Genomic DNA, 17,868 nt, shown 5'->3' on the forward strand with positions numbered 1-17,868 from the left:
GATAAAATGACATGAATACACTGATAATAGCAATTGTGGCACCATTTGCCATTTCTGGAATGGAAAAAAAGTTTTAATTCTTTAACACTTTAAACGTACTGCACAATTTTACACACCAACACACTGTGTACGCAATATTTGCTCTTAATGTAACAACTAACAATTTGAAATGGTTTCCTCTTTGTCCTTCACTCTCCACTCCTTTGTCTCAGTCTGTTCTCTCTATCCCTTTAACCATCCAAGGAATCAATAGCACTCGGTGATAAGAATAAGAAATACTTTATTAATCCCGAGGGAAATTTGAGGAATTTGATGAAGGGTGAATGAGATTATTCATTAATGTCTTACAGCAAGGGCTGATTCAATCTACTAATTGTTTCATCACATAGCAATATGGAAAGGAAAACAACAGCAGCAGTATATTAAAGGCAGACCAGCAGTAAGGGCCTTTATATTTATCACGCTCTGTCGTAACTTAGAGGGCATCTGTATTTAATGCAGAATGAACAAAACTACTGTGATACACAAATAATTCTATCTTCTGTTATTGAATATTAGTCGGGGTTGTTATGGTTTAAAATTTTGTGGTTAATTGAATCAGCCCTCAAGCTGCATACACACACAGAAAACTATCTCCTTTTATATGACTTTTGTCACAGTTATTACTCCTCGTGTCTTTATGTATACGAACACATGGAATTAAAAGTACAATTTTATTCCAAAGCTATGTATCAAAAAATAAAAGGATTTAGATGAAAATGTCCTCAAACATTTACTTAGGAACCACCATGGCAATGCATTTGTGTTAATGTTTGTTCATCTCTTCCTTCTCTCAGTAATGGGGCTCCACAGATTGCAGGCATTTTTGGGATTCTGTAGTCCAGTCCTTCTCCCTACACTCTGTCAAAGCTTCTCCATCTCCGAACAGCATGGTCAGGCTGACCTCTGCTCTCTCTGATCTATAGACAATAGATGGACCGTATTTGTGAGTGTGGTGGAGCTCTGCTTTCAGACCTCTCTGTCCTTTGGCAGGGACTTCCATCTCAGTTTGCTCATTACCATAGCTATGCTGGAAAGAGGAAGAGAGCTCAAGAAAGCATGGTGGACACAAGAGGCACAAAGAGAGAGTGACAGAGTACAAAAAATAGATTAAAGAGAGTAACTGAAACAAGCGGTAAAAGACTATTATGATGATGGAGAGATGATGCATTAAACAGAGGGATCACTCTGGAGTTTCTGTATTTAAAAGACCCTGAGCAAGAAGAAACTTTTGGAGCTAACACAAATGTAGTTGTGTACAGCTGTACATCTCGTTTTGTTTTTATCCACAAAGAATTCCCGCAAAACCCATTTAACTCAGGATTCGGTCTGTCAATCTAACAACTCGACACACGGCATGACAAAGCTAGTGTGAATCTACACACAGCTGCAGAGTAACATGCTCACCAAACTCTTCCACCAAACAGGAACCTGTACAGACATTTCTTCCATATGTTGCAGAGGACCATGACTTAACATTTACCTGCAGCTGATAAGCGAAGAATAACTTCCATCATCTAACCTTGAAATATGATTTATGTTTTTTTCTTAAGATGAGAGCTCATGCTGATGGTATCCATGCATCTCTGCATGAAGGTCATGGCTTCTTTTCAGGGTGATGTTTGCCAGGGCTCAATCGGACAAGGACATCAGAGAGCCATCATTTCTGAGCTCAGGAGGCCTGAGAAAGCACAGGTGATGCTCTTCATAAAAATCAATTAGGGTCAGGCAGTGACTTTGCTTGACCTGGTGAGACATAAAAAACTCCAACTGACAGCTCCATAAATAACACAGGCACACAGTAATACAGCATAATAAAATCCTCACCATTTAGCTCAAGTGCCACTTAAACAGTGCAGAGGAATACACTGAAATGAAGACAGAGCTCCACACTGCAGCATAAGAACACATATGCCACTGAAAAACACTGCCTCTTTCCCACTCTCATGCACAAAGCCTTCTACCATTTGACACTAAAAAAAAACAACAGAAAGTGCACCAGAGCACCAAACAGACTGCACAGTACAATGGCACAACACAAGTAAACCTTTTGCTGTTACATAAAATTGTCTCTCCCTGCTGCTCAAACAGCAGGATCTTTATAACCATCCGAGTGACTCACCTCTTAGGACCGGCTTAACAAGAACAGCTGCATAAAGTATTTTTGGAGATGGAGATTCTCCCACATTAAATTACATCAAAGGCATCAGCAAAGTTGACAATGCTACATCTGACTGCCAGTGGAAGTGAGCTGCTCAACCAGATTGTGCTGTTCCTCTCCACAAGCTGCAAGCTCACAATTTTCATTTTTTTCTAACTGCAATTCAAAACCATAATTTTATTCAGTGCTCATATTTTAAAAATAATAGTCTAGGGATCAGTTTTGTTGTTTGTTTGGATGTTAAGTATTTGAACTGAACAGGAAGAGAGGACAAAACCTCTAACCCTTGATGGTACATTGTGCTGATATTTGAAAATTATGGCACTTAGACTCTGTGTGTGTGAGTGTGTGTGTGTGTGTGTTTGTGTGTGTCTTGGGGGGGGGGGGGGGGTCAGGGGGTGAGGAGAGATGGAATTGGAAGGACAGGGGAGGAACAGGGAGAGGAAGGGGATTGTTGAAATATCAAACCCACTGAGATTATTTTTTGCGAGTAGTTTTCAGGCCAGAGAAAAAATGAGCAATGAGATGAGGGGGGACAAGCAGAGATGAAGAGAGGAACATGAGGGAGAACTCACGAGGCAACTTCACGAAATAAGGAATGAACTTCATGCCAATAAAGCATTTCTTTACTTTTGAGGGAAAGAAAGCTTATTTACTGCATTGAGAGAAAGGTCATTGGGGAGAGAGATGGGAAAGATGAGAGAAAAGTGTGAGAGAGCGAGGGAGAAAGGCAAGAGAATATATTTTGGGGACTGGGGACTGCCCTTTGTGTATAATAAGCACAACAACATTCACAGCTAGTCTAAAAACAGATACTTATCAAATTCAGCAGAAACAAATCAACCTCAGTGAGTGTCAATGGCTTAGAGATGACTATTCAGAGAGGGACTAAGCATTTAGCTGAGGCACACGATGTTAGATAAACACATTTGGGGTGGGGTGAAAGATTAAGGCTGTACAAATTATCCACATTAAATCTGGATAGTCCAAGACTAATTGACACCATGCAAGGAAGGCAGACCCTTCTAAGCATATGCTGGCTTGGGTAATGGTGTATGTTATCTTGAGCTACTATAGAAAAATGGTAGAATTTGGAACTAAAGGTACAAACTATTGTTTTAATAAATGAAATGTAATGAATATTCCCCAAAAATGTATGACAGCACAATGCTTTGGGTGACTTCAGCTCATGTATCCCTTTTACAAAAATGTAAAGGTTACTTTTTATGCTTCATAAATGACCACCCCAGCACTATTCTCATAAAAGCCTCTATACACAGAAATGCAAGCTTTGGTGAAAACCAGCTTTTGGTGCAGACAATGTCAAATCTTCAGTGAGTTAGTCTGAGAGTAGCAAAGGTGGGTGGAGTTATTTGTTCATAGTCATAGGGTGTAACTAAAGAGAGCAAAGTCATTGAACTGGTTCTCAATTATCAAGTGTTAGCTTCATATATTATAGTGCTCATTAAGGCTTACTCTCCCATCACTGATCATTCTTGAAACTGCTGCAGAGCAGAACTATTGATGGTTTGCACACCATTGCCTCACAAAGACCAAATGGTCTTCAACTCAACTACTATGTTTCATTTGTATGAAAACATGGTGTGTATGTGTCTATGATAGATATCTGCTGATCTGCATCTTGTGGCTTTTTTCCCTTGTGTAAACCCCTTTCCAACATCAGCAGGATGAGTGGAGTATTCATGATGAAGGAATAGGGAGTGAAGAGCGCTTCATTCACAATGTGAATTCCAATGGCATTCACCATTGGTAGCATGGTATTCAACTGCCACTATGTGTCCAAACAAAGGTACTGCAAGTAACAACTTGGGACCAACCACATACGGACATGCATTGCAGCAACCCTACTTTTGAAAGGCCCCTCTCCGCAGCAAGGAGAGTAAATTTGAACACCTCAATGAACACAACCTTTTCGCATATGTGGGTTTGCTGGTTTTATTACTTAGTGCATTTAAAAACAAATCATCAAACATTTTCATTATAAAAAATGATTTATTTGATTCAACATAGGAACAATGACTTCCCAAGTCCCCCCAGTTTTCTTCTCTGCAGCTCAGCAATTCAATGGTCTGTGAGCTCAAATTAAGAATGGGGAGGGGGTAAATGCCCCCTAATTAAATATCAAACATTGAAAACGTCAGTCAGATTGGGGAGGAGAGTACATGTGAGCCCTGCTGATGTGTGTTTGAGATGGAGAGTCTGAGGCCAAGAGCAATGAGCTTAGCAGGGCTTTAAACTAAGACTGGGAACAACCCTTCCAGCTCTAAAAGAGCACCTCAGCCCCGCGCTTGAAAGTTGGGGTTTCAAACCACTGAAATAAATGCTCATTGTAACTGGCCCAGAAAAAAAGCCATTCGGTTCAAGTCTGTTGGTGATGAGATGTCCGTCAATGTGCTGCTCAGTGTCAGTCAATATGACTAGGGAGTTTATGTCTGAACTCCCTGCTCCTGGCAATGAAGGCCAGGTCACAGACAGACCACTGTGAACAGATGTGTGGCAGGGCTGTGCAGGCTGGTCACAGCGAGTTCCTCAGACTCAGCTGAGGTGCGTGTGTGTTCTTGGAAGCTGGTCAGGGTGGTCAATGTCTGCTCCTCATGTTTACATGAAGATGTGTGTGTGTGTGTGTGTGTGTCTAGCCCTCAGGCCTGGATGGTGCTCTTGGCGCTGAAGGCTAAGTAGTAAACCAGGGTGCCAATAGCTGCAGCCAAAACCTCAGTAGAGACCCAGGGACCGCTCCACGCCCCCTGTGGATATGGGAGAGACAGACAATTCATGAACACAGGCTCTCAGTATCAAAGTGTTAATGCAAACAACTGCCACATTGGATTTGAGCATGCGCTAAGCTGTAAAGTGACTTAAAACACCATCCACTCATACATTACACACAATGAACATTTACACATACTGCTGAACATTTAGTGAGGCAGTAAAGTACCTTCCAGATGTGGGAAAACCAGTGTGCTAACTGGGAATGAAGCATGAGACCTTTTGGTTTCAAGCCCAGCTCCTTAACCGTTGTGACTACTTTCTCTGTGTTTCAGTGTGAACAGAGTGCAGCAGGGAAACTGTTCCCTCTGCAGTGTAAGCAGGGATCAGGCATGTACATCACTTTAGCATAACACAACCCAAATCACAACTGTGTGCAGCCTAGCTGAATTTCATTATGTATTAAAACACAAGTTGAAGTGTGTTGCATTGATGCTGTAATTACTGATATTAATCCATGAAACAAAGTTAGCAGAACAAAAAGTCTGCTGATAAGATGAGATGAATTTGTGAGGCAGGGAAAAAAAGAGCTTTGCTGATGTCACCATGAAGAGTGCTTGGTCACAAGTGTGGAATTTCTGGGAACCTCACAGCAAAATAAAAGATAACATAAGTGGAGAGACACATCCCACTTATCCCAGTAACGATCATGTGGGTATTTGCAGAAAGCTGAGCTGAGGGTGTGCTGGGCATTTGGCACAGTGCGTAAGGAATCAGCGCACATCATGGAAAAAGCACAGCCATGCCATTGGGTAAGGTGCCTCACCAAAGACAAGCAATTCCGATCTGCTTGCACTTTATCCTATGATATACTGCAGTAGACATTTCTGTCCTTACTGTTGTTTCGACAAGGTTTGACCTAAACTTCCCAAACCTTGCTTCCTGCAGCAGCAAGGCTGGTGATTGCAGGATCACTTTTTTCCTTCCTTCATGTGCAGCAGTCAGATCAGATTCACACCCCACTGTATTGTAAACTAAGGAGACCTGTGTGAATAAGCGGGGCATTCAAACATTTTGGGACTCCACGCACAATGTGGTGAAAGCACTTCACTTCAAATAAGTGTTATCTGCTAATCACCAGCACTTTCTATTTATATGTTTAAGTTACATTCTGAACACAAGGAAGACTGAAGCATGCTGGCTGATTTGGGGCAACATCCTGAGGAGATGCTTAACTTTGCTGGTGTATTACCACGTTTTGTGAGGAGAAAGGAACATTTGCGCAGTTTCTAGAGGTGCTAAATGAAGTGCAGCAGAGCTTTGTGGTTCCTAATTTAAATCACTGTGCACCTGAACAAAGACACTCACAGCAGGAACAGGACAAATCAATGGCCAATACAAGCAATCATGGTGAACTGTTTTGCAGCAAATTGGACATGTTCATTGGCTGACAGAATGGAAGTATGCCCATTTTCTCAACACAATGACAGCCTCTTCAATCACATGATTGAGAGAGACCTCCAGGACAACTTTTTACAGCCTTTCCAGGACTTGACCTGATGTATCCTGATTCACTCTCCTTATAGACCATCTCTTCTGCTGTCAGGGATGCGAGAACATGGAAGCCAATCAACCACTAGTAATCTGATAATGACCTGCTTTCACTGCACAGCTCTGATGCTGCTGTCCATTCACACATTATGATCACCTAGTCCAACACTCCCCCATCTGATAACTGTCAGGTCAGGTCAGCTAGTGTGAAGGTTTTTTCCAAGATATCAAGTTGTCTTATCCATCAAAGTCTTGAAATCAGACTGAGTGACATCAGTTTGGATAAACAACACAACTGTGCTATGAGTAATTTATCCTATTCATGTAAGCACTTTTTTGTTTTACTATATTGTAGGGAAAATTATGATTGCCCTTGCCAGAAGATACAGTGTTGTGCACCTAAAGCTAATATTTTGGAATTACAAGCACTATTTGGTTATTTTTCTATTTGTACATACATTCAAAGGTGAGTATTCAATTCTATGGTTTTGGTTTCCCCTCTAGAAAAACAAGTCAGGGTTTCAGTATGTGTTGACGATTATTTTTAAACAGCTGACAACCTGCCACCACAGTAGTGTAGTTCAGAGCTTTAGTACTTGGACCCGAGGGCGTGCATGTGGAAGTGAGTATCACTGCCAGCGTCCGGTTCTCACCCTGTGATCCACATTGACAGAGAAGAGAGGCTTGATAGAGTCCACATCCTCATTGTTCCTCTGGGCCTGAGATGGAGATACAGATTTACTGTCACACTTGTGTAATCACAGTCAGGAAATGGTGTGACACGCACACAGGGGTAGGACATACAGGGGGGCATACTCTCTCAGTAGCATACCTTGCGCAGTGCACTGTAAGACTCTTCATCAAAGAATTTGACTTGGTATGTCCCAGAACTGGCCTGCTTGTGAGGGACACTCCAGGACACCTGGAGGTGTACAGATGACCAATGTAACAAGGTAATATAGTCTATGACAACAAAACCGTTACAAAAAATGCACATATGGATAGAATGGATGAGAATCATACCTGGTACTTTCCTACATCCTGGCCTCTGGTCACAGGAAACTGCTTCCCGTTCACATCAGCATACAGGGCCACACTCTAGTTGAGAGAGAGAGATGTCCACATTTGAATAATTTCCACAAAACCACAAACAACTTCAAATGCATGGGAACATGAGAAGGAAGATACACTCTAAACGTGGAGAGAGAGCGAGAGCGAGAGAGAGAGAGAGAGAGAGAGAGAGAGGATGAGGTGTGGTACCTGAGCTCCATTGGCGCACACCAGGCTAAGTTCCACGATAAAGACCGACTCCGAGGCGATGACGGCGTCTGTTGTCGTGTAGGAGGAAGGGGTAATGACGGGGTCTGTGCAGCTCTCAGCTGCGAAGGACGTTGGGACATCGTTACACAAAAACTGGCATTGTCTCAGGAACACTGAGTATATCTCACAAGTAACGTATTGTGGGCCATACCAATTATTATTCATTGAGTGGTTATGATCAACCTCAAGCAATGACATGAGCAACCAGTTTGCGGTGAGTTTGACCGTTACAGCTGCCCTTGGTCAGACAAAATAACCATATTTACTTATTTAATTTAAAGAGGAAAACGCGTCAAAACCCAATTAGATGGTAGTTGTTTACATTTTCCGAATGGTTTCACTTCGTTTACTGTGTCATGGGTACTTATCAGCCTGTCCGCACACAGATGATCACGTTAATCTCTACAGAACTTTGTTCAGCATTACAACGCGACAAGCCCCCACCAAAGTCTTAACTAATTCAGGAATTCAGCCTTACTTTACCCCCAATTACCATAATTCCTTTGATAACATAATTTCCACTTACACAACATGCTTTCACACTAGTGTCCAGCATCTTTAGACGATTTAAAGAGGGTTTAAAGGAATATATGAGTTCACTAACCATACCACCTAGCCAGTATAGCAATGTTCTTTCTGTCAAACAGGGAAATTAACGGCAACTGTCTACCTAGCGACTTAATTAACCGCATCATTACATGGTAGTAAGCCACAAAAAACTAGAATGTAAAGATATGTAAAACTTAACTGCCTGATGATCATGGGCCGTTGTTGACGTAGATCACTCGCCAAACGAGCAATGTAAGTCGCATGCTTAATAGTTTCTTACCTGCAGAAAGACCGATAAAAATAGCCAACAATGCAAAGATCCGTATCATCTTCATCCTTGCTTATCTTAACACCTTTCAATAGTTGCCACGCTGAGAGATTTCGTTCTCACAGGACACGACAGCACAATTTCGCCTCCCTTCCTGTCCTAACCTGTTCGGAAAGGGCCACCTCAGCTGTGGGCGCGCAATGATGTCTGGGATAAACTCTGACCGCGAGAGCGGAAGTACACGTCATCTGTGTGTACGGAACGCTAAAAGGACCAAAACTGTTTTCCCAACCTTCCAGTACATGATAGACGGTGAGGTCAGACATCGAGGGTTCAAGCCATATTCTTTTTTTCAAGCCATCAACCGAGGTGGTAAGATAGAGGACATTCACATCCACAGTCATATGATTAATAGAACAATCCAAAAGTGTGTTTCCCTTACACCTGTCAATACAACAGAACACAGTGTGTTATTGTGTTTTCATGTACTAATGTTGTAACCACTAAAGTCATTTGTGAGGCTACTTCCAATGCACTGCATTTAAGAATTCCCATTTGCCTGGAGTTAGTAACCCCCCTTTCATCCATGGGTGTAGCATTAAGTGATGTACAGTGTAAAGACACAAACTCCAGAAGATCTAGAAAGATGAGATGTATGCTCCAAGGTTCTTAGTTTGTTAACATGCCACAGAACATTGTAACAATTAATCACATTAGCAGTAGGATATACATAATAAAAGTTAAATCCAAAATGTTGTGAATTGGTATCTCAGTTGTCCATTTCTGTAATGTCCAAGCTTACTGCATATGGGCTGTGACCTTTATTAAATATCTATGCTAAACAATAGCTTTACTATAAAGCCCCACACTGACATTTCAACAAAAAATGTCTCAGCATGATGAAAATCAATGAATTAGCCAAGCAGAAGAGGACTGGGACAGGATGTGATAGATGTGCCAGTCTATAATAACCAAAATGTTTCCAGTTCATACACATTTCATGGCAATATTTATTTGCCATATCATGTCCCTGTAGTTGCAATCTCATATTGAACAAATAGCAAATATAAAAACACAATAAAGTTACCATTCATTTAATAGCAAATTTCAGAACAGATAGCAATAGCAATTTTCAAAACAGATAAATGTGTGGCAAAATCAAAGTGGCAACAAGATAAAAGAAATCATTTTATTCACACAGAACAGTTTGTTTCACAGTCAGAAGCAGTTTTTGCACAAAATGTACATGAAATCTTCACTGTTCTCTTGATCTGTGGTGTCACTGTGTGTGTGTGTGTCTAAAGAGTGTGAGGAGAGGTGCAAGGGCTAATCAGACCTCAGTGAATGAGACAGGAACCAAAGAGAAAGCACTATGGGAGATCAGTGCACAGGACAGGGATCAGGTGTAAGAGCAACAGACTGCTATAATGGGACATGTCATTAGGAGTCAGAGGAGGAGTCTTTGATGTCTGTGCTCTCTGTAGCCTCACTGACTTCACTCAGCTCTTTACTCTCTCCCCCACTATCTCGCTCTCCCTCCCTCTCCTGCTCCTCCAGCTTCCCAGAGTGCCCTGGGGCAGAGAGGCCCTGAGCTGGGGGGGCATCTGGACCCCATACACGTACACCTGGCCTCCGTAACTGTAAGAGGGAAGGAAAAACAACATTAATACACATAACTGAAAGACTGGCCACAGAGGTCACTGCTATAAGTCACTTAAGACAGTGAACATTTTGGTTGTGGCTGACAAACTTGCCTCATCAGCCATATGCGCCAGGTCTCTCTTCATGGCATACGCATCCTCACCATCAGCATAATACTTGGGTTCTACCTCACTAATTCTGTAAGAAAAGGGGAGAGAGCACACTACATTCAGAGGTAGAGGATGTTAATGGTGGGAAACAGAGGACATTGTAGTAAGAGGCAGAGAGAAAGTCATGATGGGGAAAAAGGAAATACTGCACTATTAGACAGAGAGAATTGTGATGGCTAGAGGTTGATGGGGATGCTGATCAAGACATATGTTGCAACAAGGTGTTTATATTGTAAATAGCTCACATTTCAGGGCTTACACATTAATTGGAATAATAAAACATTCACACTCACTAGAATTCTTAAAGACCACACACACCCTGGAATTCAAAAACAGTTACACTCACTGGAATTTTAGCGTGTTGGAGTAAAGGTGCAATGCCGCTCGGTTACTATGAGAGGAAAAGAGAGGAGATTAACGTCTACATTTGCATAATACATAAAACATTTCGTCTACGCCCAAATTTATTGACAAGTAGTTCCAACCTGTGCAACTATTCCATTATAAGGCATTTACAGAAAAATGTTTGCAAAAAGTGTACACATCATACATTTATGACATCAAGTAAACTTCTTATCTATTATGCAGATTAGGGCTAAAACTAACGACTATTTTGACAGTCGAATAATCTATCGATTATTGAAACAAATAATCAACTATTTGGATTATGAATCACACAATGGCTCTTATTTATCTATAGACTTAAATTGAGCTTGAGGTTGTTTTAGGCATATGCTAATTAACAATAAAGATGAGAACTTCATTAAAAAATACGTCTTTTGATGACTGGTTACTAGGACTAATTCCGTGAGGGCAGTTGCTTGCTGGGGAGTACAAGTCTGCTTCCTTTGAAGAAAGCCATCCATGGTAGCATTACGAGATCCAACAAACCCATAACTCGTTTGAACTAATTCGAATGCAATTCACATTGGGCACACACGCATAGACACGAGTTGTAGAAATCTGTCGCAATTTAAAAAGTATCAAATTCTCCGGTGTTCTCTAAACTTGTGCACTCTGCAGCATCACTATCTCCAGCTATAAACATCGCCATGACAATGATGCAACATTTAAACAGAGAATTTCTAAATATCAGATGGGCTCTGGTTTAACATTGTAAAGTAAGGGCACATTTGGAATAAGAACAGGGTCGTTGTGAATAATAGGTTATTATTTGCTACACTGTATGTTCAACATCATTAATAATTTATTGATCAAGAGAAATTGTATTTCAAAATAGAAAACGTTACAGCTCATAACGTGAAGTAACATGGCTTTTAACTTTAACATTGGCTATGCTAGCTAGCTAACTTAACGAGACGAGTCTTCATCATCCAGAGAGCCAGCGTGCCACCTACAGAGGCTCAAGCATGACTGAAGTGCTCCCATGCCAGGCAAGGTCAGGTTTGCAAATGTTGCAGTTCACAATCTTCTTGGCAGAGTGAGCTCTTGCACGCGTACAGTCACACCGGTGTGATTAGCTGTTTAACACGTACATGCTAAAACTGGTGCAATTAGAAAACTAGATTGGAAAAATTCTAGCTAATTTTAGCTAGAGGAAACAGCGATTTAACATTAAAAATATAGCAAATGCTAACTGAAAACTATGAGAAGTTAATAGCGCTGATGGAAATATAACAAACCATGTAATACGTGCGCTACGTAGCATAAAAAATAAATTACGTGCGAAAGGGTTAAGAGTGAAATGCTGCCACACTTTTAAGGTCTTTGGTCGTGACGGTGTTGCCATCTCTATTGTTCACTCCAGTAAAGCAACGTAGCTTAGGCTACATGTCTGAGCATTCCGAGTCAGCACGAAAAACACACATGATGACGTCACCAACTCATGGACAATTAAATTCGTTGGCAACTAAATTGGTCATCGATTTTAGTCGACCACGTCGATTATTCGTTGCACCCCTAATGTAGATATAAGCTAATTACTCATTCAAATTACTTAGGACAGGTTTGCATATTTGGCAATTAAAAATATTCTGCTTGTTTTCAACTGTATTAGCAGTGTAGTCACACCAATAAGACAACACATTACAAATTTATTGTGGAGTTGAAATTAAATAAGATTCAAAGAGACTTTCATTTTAATTCAGAATTAACAGCCAGAGTCCTTCAAGTAACTTGATTTTTGAGAAAAACTGACCTAGGTTTTACCTACCACCCAACAATCTAATAACCACAACACTTTCAATTCATTTGCCCTCAAGTTGCTGGATTAGACTTTTTGTAACAGAACAAATTTAAAAAGTAATAACCTTAACTGTAGTCACACTAACACTTATCTGTTCTGCATTTCTCCAATGATATACACATTATTTACCATTTAAAGTATGCCTAAGATTAAGCTTCTAGATATTCTGATAGAGGGGCAAATGTAACTGAATATGATCACTTGACCACATTTTGGATCTTAATATTATATATGTTATTATTTTATATGAGTTAATTTTACATGGGTGTAGCAGTATATGATGGAAAACATATCATAAACCAGGCCTGACCATACTTTCAAGTCTGTTGTGGAATTGTGGACTTTTCAGTCCACATGAGCAGTCAAGATGTCACACAATGCAACCCTAAGGAAATACCTTTTACGGACATGCAGAGAGACGTATTTTGCATTGAAGTTTTCAATCATGGCTCGGCTGGCCTGGTCCATCAGTTTCTGAGCCAAACCCAGACGCCTGTGGGACCGCTTGACTGCCTACGGAACATAGGACAACTACCCAGCTTGTATTTCACATATTGACAATTTCTACAGCTGCACACCAGGTGAAAACAATCCACATACAATGAAGATATTATTCATTTGATGCTGAGTAGAAGCACCTCAGTTTAAGCATCGAAGATGCCCAACCTAAGAATCACACTTGCGCAACACATTGGCTACAAGCCTAGATCCTAAACGACCACACCACCTGGTAGGGGTGCAACGGATCACACAACTCACAGTTCGGATCGTACCGCGGTTTTTGAGTGAAATATAACTTTGCTTTCCATTTATTACTTAAAGAACTTAAAGAACACTTAGAGCAAGGAACTTTTGCTTTTGTCGTAGCCGTGACTTCCATTGTAGTGTAGGAACCACCGGACTCATGAGTCTGCAATATTGCGACAGCTTCGACTGCGACGTAAATTCCGAGCGCTTGTTCTGCTGCTCTTCAGCTGTGTCCGAAATCGCTCCCTATTCACAATATAGTGCATATATACATTTTACAGTTGATTGTTGGACTTAACTGCCAGCTAGCTAGCTAACATTAGTTTCAACTAATATGAACAGATGAAGCTGGATGCTAGTTCTTTCATTAAATTAGCTAGTGATAGCTAGATAGGTAGCGGTATTATCTAGCTAGCAGGTAATGTCAGTTGCAACTAACTAGTCACTTAGCTAGCTAGCTGGCACAGTTAGACACAAAGATGTTCATACAAATGTTTGAATAAACTAGCTAACATAAAACTATATCCAGAAAATTGTTCATTTATTGTATGACTGTGAATAGTGAGTGAGTGAGCGATTTCGGATGCAGCCTTCGTCTTCGCAACGCTTCTGCTAAGTAAGGTTGCTGGTTTTTTTAAAATGGCGCTTGTATCTTTTCACTGCAACTCTGCATCGAGATTTAGGGAATTATTACTTTAAAAAGTAACAGCGGCAGTAAAACTGTATTTCACACTATTATGGTTAAACTTTGCAATTAATCTGCGGTTTACATGCGTGCCGAACCGTGGGGGGCGATCCGTACGGATCACGGATCAACTGCGGTCCATTACACCACTACCACCTGGTTCTTGCACTCAAAACCTGGTAGGACTAGTGATCTCCAGCATTGGAAACACAGCCTTCTCTGACTTTTAAAGTTGTTTATTTTCTTTTCCTTTTCACAACAGCATCAGTGTCAGTTAAGAGGTGCGAGTAAGCCAAAACAAAACAGATTAGAGAAATACACAGGGCATAGGCCTGGGAATAATTCTTGTTAGTTTAAACAACCCATTTTACTAGCTAATATGCACAGGGGAGGAAGTTAAATACAACACACAGACATGGATCTTAGGCTACGTGTGGCAAATATGTTTAGGCAGAGGCCCATTGTTTTTTTCTGGAATAATTATCCATCTCTCATGTTGTTCTCCCTGCCAAAACTCACAGCCGTCAATGCTCAGAATAAATTATGATCTGGTACAAATACTGGGGATAATCTGGCAATGTGCACTCCTGTCAGCGTTACTCTTTGGAACTGGTTAGATGCATCCAACTAAGATGAGTGAACATGCTGCGTGCTGCCACAGACACTTCACTACACTTTACCCACAATCCATCAAGACAAATGTTCATTGCTAAAAAGCAAGATTGTGCCACTATGAAAGGGAGTATGCAGAAAGTGAGAGGGGCAGGGTAACACTCACCAGAGATGTGATGTGTCCATGAGGTACATCATCTGGGTCTTCCTCCCTAGACAAAGAGAGAGAGAAAGATATGTTTTGGGATCTACTTGCAGTAGACTTTTAAAAACAGCATGAACACCTAACAGACACTATGCATGCATACATTTGCAAAGACATCTTCATGTAAACATGAGAAAGCAAGCAAATTACAGAGCAGAATTAAGCCAATAGCCACAGGATAACTCAAAACCAATACATTGCCAAACAACCATACTATAACACAACACACACACATCACCAACTGGGATTCACACACAAAAGCACTTAAGCAAATAGCACCCTAATGGTCACATCAAGCAGAACCTGGCCACAGAGACTGATCGAGGCATCTATGGGAAAACTCAAAATTCTGGGAGAAGAAAATTCTGGGAGAGGAACAGAAGGAAGCTGCTCAAGATTATGAGCATCACACTGTATGTAGCTGCCTCCCTGTGAAGAAGGAGCTGTTGTCTGTCCCCAGAATGGCTGCAGCAGCAGCAGTACAGTTTAGTGGTTAAGGAGCAGAAATCATAACCAAAAGGCCAGTTCAATTCCCCGCTGGAGCACTGCTGCTGTAACCTTGGGCAAGGTACTTAACCCACAACCGTGTCAGTGAATACCCAGCTATATAAATGGATAACATTGTAAAAACTGTAATCAATGCAAGTCGCTCTCGACAAGAGCGTCTGCTACATGCTAATAATGTAATGTAATGTCATGTCACTGTGGTATCAATCATGTTTTCTTATTGTTTAAAATTTGAATGTTAGGGATCCTTGTACTACATGTGTAACAGACAGACCTCATACCATCAACTTTGTTCCAAATAGGCTAGTTGTTTAATTGTCAGTTGTAACTTCTCATTATGTGTAATTTAACTGTAGACAACCAGCCATTGGTTTATGAGCCATACCTGCCTAATTAAAGCCATATTAAATACAAGTATATGGCTGGAGACCAGGACAGCTCACTTTTTTCTCTGCGGTCACCCATGTGCTGAGGCTGGTTCCTTTTGTTTGTTAGTTTTTAAAAACTAAATTATCTCTTTGAATATTTGATCTTTCTGTTCATGTTTTTTTTTGCCAGCCTCTCTACACTCCCATAAGATGGGGAACAGTGGAAAAAAATCAGTAAGACGTTAGTATATGTCAAATGGTAGCATAAATAATTTTCTTAATCTTAACTGTGTATTTCCATCTTATTTATTTACCATCTTATTATACACAAATTATGTATTCATAAACTTCATAACAGAAAAAAACAGAGAGAGACTTCAGAGAGATTCAGTACAAAACTCAGATGGCTGGCAAACAGACAAAGACGACCAGAAAAGGAGAGAGGAAACACAAAAGATAAAACAAAATACAAAAACTCACATTTTGGCCAAAACATATCCCACTATTTTTCCATTCTCGTCTTCAGCTATATAGGAGAGCTGAAACAGAAAAGAAGTAGTTGATCTGAATGAACACTGAAAAGAAATGCTACTGTACTGACACAGAGTGATGATAAAATAATTATTTCGCTACAGACCTGGGGCCAGGATAGGCCGTGATAGAAGTAGTATTTCATTTGGTAATTCTCTGGAAGACACAGCAAGTTACAGTGCTGCATATTCATCAGATCTTCAGGCTAAGAGACAGAGAGGTGGGGGATACGTTAGTTTTTATTTCAATGTTCTAAAACGTTTTGACAACAATGAATAACTGGCTTGCTCACAGAGTCAGTCTGAATCCTTCCATCCACGACATGAGAGGCTAATGATGCGTCGAAGACTGACATACAGAAAGCGAGTTAACTACATGTTCTGGTTTGTACATCAAAGCACAAATATCGGTAGCTATCACTGAGAGAAACGTGGCGATAATTCACATACTAAACAGGAACCACTTCAACACAACTACAGTATTAGCTTGCCAGCTAACTACAGCTGGCATTGACATGGCTACAACCACGCTTCGCCAAAGGGAATGGAAATCGTGATGAGTGATAAGTTGCTAGTTAGTTTAGTAGCTAAGAAGCTAGCTAGCTAGATCGGGAAACACTAGGTTTTTCCCTACCTAGGTAAGTTGTCGACTGATTTTAGGCTAATTTACGAACTACTGAACAGTCCATGTGTTATCCACCAATCAGTTCATTCGGACTGAAACATTACAATTCTACAGCGCCACAGCATTTGCTTTTTACTTTAAATTAACGTTAACCACTTCGTCAACGGAGCGCAGCCCCAGTGCCTTAGCTAGCTTGTCTAGCTTTCCGGCAAGTTCACTCTCTGAAACTGTCAGATACAGTTAGCTGGCTGTAGTCCCCATGGCCCAGTTTGGTAAACGCTGATGGTCAGCTTTTCCGTTGTGGTACGGCGCGCTTACCCTGGCATTGCGAATATTCATTTTCTCTCCGTCCAGCAGTTTGCCCTCTCTTCAACGTAACTGAGGCGCACAATAAAAAAAAATCTATCAACAATATTAGGTTACTAGCTAATACCAATCAGCACGACGAAAATGTTACATCAAATCCACACTCAGGCGCCGAACCGGAAATCGTGTGAAAAAGGAACCCCGCCTTCCAACGATTCTCAAAAGCGTTAAGTGACAATCGAGACAGGAAGACCAATCATATCTCCTTTATATAGAATGACACTTGTGTATCCAATAGAAAACGATATTATAATTTGATAAATGTGAAAAATATCCAGTGAGAAAGTTAGTGTAGGTGGGGCCATGTATACGTAATTCTAATTCAGGTGTATTTTCAGCGAACAGGGTCAACATGTTCGATTCAGATCAGAACATTCGATTCGATGATTCAGGATCAGAAAAATGGAATCGAAGAAGCAATTAATCAATAAGCCCTACTTAGGCTTAGCATCGCACTGAAATTTGCTGATAACAATTAAAGTAAATTGTTCTAAACGAATAACCACAATGACCCTAAGAGCTTCACAAATACTTACTTTTTACAATATAACCTTTCATATCTACGTAAAACCACATGACAATTGATCATTT

At 40.7% G+C, this 17,868-nt stretch overlaps 2 protein-coding genes across 2 annotated transcripts; both read right to left on the minus strand.

The window, feature by feature from the left end:
- Nucleotides 1–4,147: 4,147 nt before the first annotated feature.
- On the minus strand, nt 4,148–8,810 carry ssr4 (signal sequence receptor, delta). The gene is made up of 6 exons (XM_036533180.1): nt 8,628–8,810; nt 7,739–7,857; nt 7,502–7,576; nt 7,311–7,400; nt 7,132–7,197; nt 4,148–4,965 (listed from the first exon to the last, which is right to left on the minus strand). The coding sequence occupies exons 1-6, from the start codon at nt 8,680–8,682 to the stop codon at nt 4,861–4,863; spliced, it is 510 nt and encodes a 169-aa protein (XP_036389073.1). The 5' UTR covers nt 8,683–8,810; the 3' UTR covers nt 4,148–4,860.
- Nucleotides 8,811–9,768: 958 nt separating this feature from the next.
- On the minus strand, nt 9,769–17,406 carry naa10 (N-alpha-acetyltransferase 10, NatA catalytic subuni). The gene is made up of 8 exons (XM_036533392.1): nt 17,230–17,406; nt 16,394–16,492; nt 16,237–16,295; nt 14,843–14,888; nt 13,030–13,145; nt 10,773–10,817; nt 10,370–10,454; nt 9,769–10,253 (listed from the first exon to the last, which is right to left on the minus strand). The coding sequence occupies exons 1-8, from the start codon at nt 17,248–17,250 to the stop codon at nt 10,056–10,058; spliced, it is 669 nt and encodes a 222-aa protein (XP_036389285.1). The 5' UTR covers nt 17,251–17,406; the 3' UTR covers nt 9,769–10,055.
- Nucleotides 17,407–17,868: the final 462 nt, after the last annotated feature.

Source organism: Megalops cyprinoides, chromosome 7, assembly GCF_013368585.1.
Source record: "Megalops cyprinoides isolate fMegCyp1 chromosome 7, fMegCyp1.pri, whole genome shotgun sequence".
In the NCBI taxonomy this organism is placed as follows: Eukaryota; Metazoa; Chordata; class Actinopteri; order Elopiformes; family Megalopidae; genus Megalops; species Megalops cyprinoides.

What these genes read in the sequence shown, in the direction of transcription:
- ssr4 (XM_036533180.1), bottom strand. Translation starts at nt 8,682, where the DNA reads ATGAAGATGATACGGATCTTTGCATTGTTGGCTATTTTTATCGGTCTT. An exon ending in TTTTATCGGTCTTTCTGCAG is followed by an intron (nt 7,858 to 8,627) that starts GTAAGAAACTAT and finishes CGTCCTTCGCAG; the next exon opens with CTGAGAGCTGCACAGACCCC. An exon ending in AGGATGTAGGAAAGTACCAG is followed by an intron (nt 7,401 to 7,501) that starts GTATGATTCTCA and finishes GTACACCTCCAG; the next exon opens with GTGTCCTGGAGTGTCCCTCA.
- naa10 (XM_036533392.1), bottom strand. Translation starts at nt 17,250, where the DNA reads ATGAATATTCGCAATGCCAGG. An exon ending in TGAATATTCGCAATGCCAGG is followed by an intron (nt 16,493 to 17,229) that starts GTAAGCGCGCCG and finishes TCTGTCTCTTAG; the next exon opens with CCTGAAGATCTGATGAATAT. An exon ending in ATGGACACATCACATCTCTG is followed by an intron (nt 13,146 to 14,842) that starts GTGAGTGTTACC and finishes TATGTTCCGTAG; the next exon opens with GCAGTCAAGCGGTCCCACAG.